The sequence below is a fragment of the Archocentrus centrarchus genome, chromosome 3 (assembly GCF_007364275.1).
Source record: "Archocentrus centrarchus isolate MPI-CPG fArcCen1 chromosome 3, fArcCen1, whole genome shotgun sequence".
NCBI lineage: Eukaryota > Metazoa > Chordata > Actinopteri > Cichliformes > Cichlidae > Archocentrus > Archocentrus centrarchus.
In genome coordinates, this window is record NC_044348.1 from 252,994 (window position 1) to 258,993 (window position 6,000).

Genomic DNA, 6,000 nt, shown 5'->3' on the forward strand with positions numbered 1-6,000 from the left:
TTTCAAAGTGAACTTGGGCTATCACCAAAATTCCAAAATGCTTCAGTTTAAGGGTGCTAAAATGTTGGGGTAGTGTGGACTCTATGCATAAACTGCTGAACACAGTGTTCAGTGTCCTTCAAATGTAGTCACAGAGCATTTTCCACAAACTTGTTGAGGTATCCAAACTTTTTGACTAGTTCTGGCCCAAAGTATGCTGGCAGGAAACTTGTGAAAACACAAACTGACATGAGCACAATTAGAAACTCCAAGATGCTACGATTCTTTGAGCTGCCTGTTATTTCTCTCTGTTACGCTCAGGTGAAAATCCTCTTCCCGCTGATGACCCCAACAAAGAACTGATGGGCAAGACTGAAGTTTCGCTCACTCTCACCAATAAATTTGACGTCCCCGGCGAGGCCAATGCTGAGATGGACGCAAAGACGCTCCTGCTAAAGTGAGTTTGTGCTGTAGATTCAACAAGTTTGACAGATTTCTTTCTTTTCTCACATCTCCGTGTTTGTGTTTCTCCCTCCAGCACCAAGAGGCTCATTGTGGATGTGATTCGATTCCAGCCCGGGGACACTCTGACCGAGATCCTGGACTCAACAGCCACCCCAGAGCAGGTCAGGAGGGACATGCATGACGTTGTGGACTAAGAGGACCATGTTTATGCACTGACTATCAGTAATCTGAATCAGTAATTACTGTAACCAAGGCTCACTATCTCACCAGAAGACAGCTGGCCTTGAGACTTAGCTAGACTGCATGCTTTATCTGAGTGGAAAACTACTGAGCTGCCTTATGGCACAAAACAGGAACTGACTTTTTAACCGTGACTCTTTATCCTGTTAGTGATGAATTATTAACACAACTGGACTATCCATCTGTTTGGTAACATCCTCTTTCCAACAAGAGGAGTTTGTAGGGAGAAAAAAACCCCACTGCTGGCATTTTGATTAATCACAGTTATGTTTACTACAGTGTGTGCAACAGATGAACACCAAATGAATGATAGTTTTAAAGATTCTGAACATAATCTGCAGGAGGCAGAGTACCAGCGAGCCATGCAGAGGAGAGCAATCAGAGATGCTAAGACGCCAGAAAAGATGAAGCAGGTCAAACCTGTGGTGGACGACAGCCTGACCCTGCAAGGCAAGAAGGACAAGATCAAGAGTAATCTGCAGAGGCTGGCAGAGCTGGGCAAGGTTCACCCGGAGAACCGTTATCAGGACCTCATCAACGACATAGCCAAGGTAAAATAAACACAGTATCTCTCGAAGTGGACGAATAAAAGACAGGCTGCCTCACGGTTTCATTTCAATGCGATATGTCTGCAGGACATCAGAAATCAGAGACGGTATCGGCAGCGTAGGAAAGCCGAGCTGGTGAAGCTTCAGCAGACCAACGCCGCCCTGAATTCAAAGACCAAGTTTTACAATGTGCAGATTGATTCTTACAATCAGTATATCAAGACCTGCATGGACAACCTAGCCAGCAAGGGCAAGTGAGTGACCTTTACTGTTGAAACATCTCCCATTTCACACCTGTAGTTCACTCCTGTGTAACAGGCATCACAGTCATGCTGCTGCGGATAAAAATTTGTCACCAGTGTCAGATTTTGGCTGCCACCTTAAATTTGGAAAAGCTGTTGGTTTGTCAGTTTGTCACAGTATGATGTATGATTGAAACCAGCACATCCTGTCAGTTCAAGTATAAATATGCTCCAAAAGTGAACTGAAAATGTCACGTCATCGGAGGTTGCAAAAGTACTGACATTCTGTACTTAAGTAGAAGTACAAGTACTTGTGTTAAAAATTACTCTGGTAAAAGTCAAAGTACTGGTTCAACTTCTTTACTTAAGTAAAAGTAATAAAGTACAGGCTCTGAAATGTACTCAAAATAAGAAAGTAAAAGTAGTTCTTTGGAGGACGTTTCTACCTGCTATTTTTGTGTAAAGCTAACTAAACCTCATTATATATTGTAATAATATAAAATAATGAGAATGCAAATGTTATTCCAATCTAAATTTTAATTCTAATGAATGCACTCAGCTGTTATGTAGGACACAAACTGTAACAGGGCATTTAAACACATCTCATCTCTGCTACACTTCATGTAACCTGTAACTCTGACCATGAACACAGCCTCTGTGCACCAGTCCAACACAGAGCTTTACTGTAAATACAGGACAGCAAACTGATCTGTTTATCATGCACTAAACTGCAGTATTTTGAACAATACAAAGTTAGCATACCTCAGTTTGTTTTGCAGTCCTTACCTTTAAATCTAACTTCTCTTCTTCCTCTCAAATACTCAAGTAAAGTACAGATACCTAAAAAAATCTACTTAAGTACAGTACTACTTAATCTACTTAAGTCCCACCTTTGCACGTCATACATCCTTTTCTTCCACTGATGATTTCATGTCTGATTTGTGTCAAAACCCAAACTTGGATCCGTTGGTCCTCAGACTCCTTCTGGTTTTAGTTTTAAATCTCTGTTGCCAGCGAGGGATCAAGAATGTCTAAGCTGGGTATTCTCGGCATCCTTTTCTCCTGCAGGATTCTCCAGAATTTCCTGGGGCATCCCGAGACACTCCCAGGCCTGGTGAAATATAAACTCTTCAGTCAGTTCTTGGCCTACCCTGGCATCTACTAAAACCTTAAGAAAAAACCTAAGGTTTCTACCCACAGTAGAAACACTGGAAAGAGTGTGTGGCTGCTCGGGCAAATTTAAATCAAGTTCGCGTTATTTTTTTTTTTAAATGTGTCTTATGGTCAGTCACAAAGCTAGATGAAATGGCAGTCAAAAAGATATATTATATATTTCCTGGTATAAAACCAAAGCAAAGTTAAGGTTATAATAAAGGGTTCATTTCTGCCATGTAAAATGTATGCAGGTGGTTTATGTCACCGGTGACTCTGCATCATTCACTTGAGTGTTTTTGAGTCTTTCAAAGAATCAAATTCAGAATGGCACAGCCCAGAATATAACAGTGAGCCTTGAAGTCTGTGCTGAGAACTGCTTTCATTCTGCTGTTATACACTTTGTCTTCCCCCCTCTCTCCTCAGGTTGTCAAAGAAACCAGGCGACAACAAGGCTAAAAAGAGTAAACAGGTTTCTCAGAAATACACAGCCGCCCGGCTGCACGAAAAGGGTGTGCTGATCTCCATAGAGGACCTGCAGCCCAACCAGTGAGTTGTGCAGCTGATCATAAATACATTTAGCTTAATGCACACCCGAGGTTCTAAGTCTGCATCTGCAAATGTTCTTATTTGCCGTTGCACTCCTTTCTGTCTCCTTTCTGTTAACTGTAATTTCCCCATTGTGGGACTAATAAAGGTATTTGTTTTACCACTCTTCTTTCTCTTTTCCCATCGCAGGTTCAAGAATGCTATTTTTGAGATTTCTCCATCAGAGACTGTTGGAGTGTTTGAAGTGAAGGCCAAGTTCATGGGTGTGCACTTGGAGACAGTACAGTTAGAATATCAGGTATTGTTTCTTTTTCAGTTTATTCAGCTTTTCTTGCAGCAGCGTGAACGGTGAAGCGTACTGAGTGTTTTGGTTGAGCGCTTTTTTTTTTTTCCTCCTTCTGTTTCTTTCAGGATCTGCTCCAGCTGCAGTATGAAGGCGTGGCGGTGATGAAGCTCTTTGACCGGGCCACCATCAACGTCAACCTGCTCATTTTCCTTCTCAACAAGAAATTTTATGGGAAATAGAAAAGGAGAAAAAAAAAAGGGGGAAAAAGGGCTACAGACACTGAATTTAAACCACAAAACCCATGCTGAGGGTTGCTTTAAAGCCCTAACCCATGCAGTCATACCGACACATTTCCTCCAGCACTTCTCCAATGTGCCTACACAAATTTATGCATTGTTTTGTATTACATGGATCACCATATGTGCTTTATTCTTAGTGGAAACCTCTGCTATGCACATTTTCTTAGTATCTTATCTGTAATTGCAGCTCAGTCTGAGTTTAAGATTTGTAATTTTTTTTGTTTTTTTTTTGTGGCTTTAAATATTCTGAATATGCTGTGCATGGGCTTTGATTTATTGTAAAAGAAAAGTATGTTTTATGTAAAGAGACTGAGCTTTATGTCTTTATCAGCTGTTAGTTAGCCTGATAAACATCTTCTCCGTCAAAGTGTTAGCGTACTCTTTAGCAGGGTTGTAGTACATGACACAACATTTTGCAGGTCCAGTTGGGTCTGGGGCACTCTGTGTGGTCAGAGGATGCCGTGCAGTGAGAAAAATTGAAGAGAAAAACTGAAAGATTTTGCAGGGGTGGGAAGATGCGCTCCTTATTTTCAATCATGTATTTTATTTTGAAAATACTGGAGCTGGTCGCACATTAGCTTTGGACCTCTCTGGTCTTTCTCGCTCTCTTTCGCTCTCTCAAACTTGACCCACACCATCGTCTCATTTTAATATCTATGAGACAAAGTGACATCGGACATGGTATTTGACAAAATCAAAGTGCCATGCTCATATTGAGCTGTAAGGATAGCAATTTGTTGCAGGAGTATGACAGATAACCCCTCTCAAATCCTGCCTGCACTGGCACTAACCCGGCTCTGTAGCCTTTCCTGTCTTTACTGACAGGTCAGTTTGTTTAACTGGACTGAGCTGGCTGTGACTGCAGCCCTCGTGCTTTTTGGAATTGATCTGCAGTGCATTTCTGCTTCTGGCTCTGATATTCATCAGCGGAAGAAATGTGGAATCACTGGAAATGATCACTTTTTTTTAAATCTCTCATTTTTTTTCTTTATCTTGTAGAAAACACATTTATTGTTACGTTAAAAAACACAGCCTGATAATCTGTAAGATACAAGATGGGATTTGGAATTCTAGATATTAAACACTGAGAATTTTTCTAATGTCTTATTGAAAATACAAAGCCCTACATCCTTATTTATATTTCATGTGTTGTCAATCTGCATTCTACTGGAGCTGACGTGCAGACCCTAAGACGGATCATTCAGCTTGGGTATGTGCAGTATTACAGGAACTTGTGGGTCCACTAGATGTCACTGCCACATTATGGTATTTACAGTAAGTGGCTGTTGAAGCAGCAAAGCTAAAAGCTGATTGATTTTCCTTCTTATGTAGATTCTTTTTAATCAGATGTGCCCACATTGAAAAGGGGGATGGAACCCTGCTCTCTTCATTATTTGCTCTTATTCATTCAATGAAATGTAATTGTGCCTGTTTCAGAATAAAGCTCTACCAATGCACTGCGTTGTTCCTAATCTTGCAGTTGTTGTGCAGGAGGAGAATGATTTTTTTTTTTTTTCTGTTATTATAATCAACTAAAATATTCTGCATAACAGGACATTCTGCTGTATAGCAAATACTTTTGAAATGTATTTTGTTGAGAATACTTCTAATTGTGGCATCGCTGCGCCAAGGAAAAGCATCCCGAGTACTACTTTCATCACCAGGGTGAGCTGAAGGTTAATGCCAACAATGGATGGAAACAATCTCGGAGGCAAAAGAGGAACAGCACGATGAAGAACGGCAGTTTGACATGAAATGTGCCTGATGGCGCATGTTTTAAATACGACAGAGAAAGAAAACAGAAGAAATGTTTAATCAAACGGCAGCGCCAATCCCTGAAAAGTTGGGATGCTGTGTAAAATGTAAATTAAAAACATTGCAGTGATTTGCAAGTCTCATAAAGCCACAATTTATTCACAACATAACATGGAAAACATTTGTTTAAACTGAGAAAATGTACCATTTTAGGAAAAAATACTGTCTCATTTTGAATTTGATGGCAGCAATATGTCTCAAAAGCTGGGCCGGGGATAACAAAAGGCTGGAAAAATAGATGGTACTCAAAAGAAACAGCTGAACGAGCATTTAGCAACTTATCAGGTTAATTGGCAGCAGATCAGTAACAGGGCTGGGTATAAAAAGAGCATCTTAGAGAGGCAGAAGTTCACCATCCAGAAACTGTGGAACCATTTCAGAATAATGGTCCTCAATGTAAAACTGCAAAGATTTTTGAATAGCTC

At 40.5% G+C, this 6,000-nt stretch overlaps 1 protein-coding gene across 2 annotated transcripts in view; it reads left to right on the plus strand.

Moving 5' to 3' along the window:
• Positions 1–5,217, plus strand: part of iqgap1 (IQ motif containing GTPase activating protein 1) — a 47,867-nt gene extending 42,650 nt beyond the window's left edge. The window contains exons 32-38 of one of the 2 annotated variants that reach the window (XM_030719486.1): positions 301–436; positions 518–605; positions 1,026–1,235; positions 1,320–1,486; positions 3,053–3,175; positions 3,365–3,473; positions 3,587–3,700. In XM_030719486.1, the coding sequence (XP_030575346.1) occupies positions 301–436; positions 518–605; positions 1,026–1,235; positions 1,320–1,486; positions 3,053–3,175; positions 3,365–3,473; positions 3,587–3,700 (947 nt within the window). Of the gene's footprint in view, positions 1–300; positions 437–517; positions 606–1,025; positions 1,236–1,319; positions 1,487–3,052; positions 3,176–3,364; positions 3,474–3,586 lie in introns of both variants that reach the window. The other variant, XM_030719477.1, reaches the window with a different exon arrangement.
• Positions 5,218–6,000: the final 783 nt, after the last annotated feature.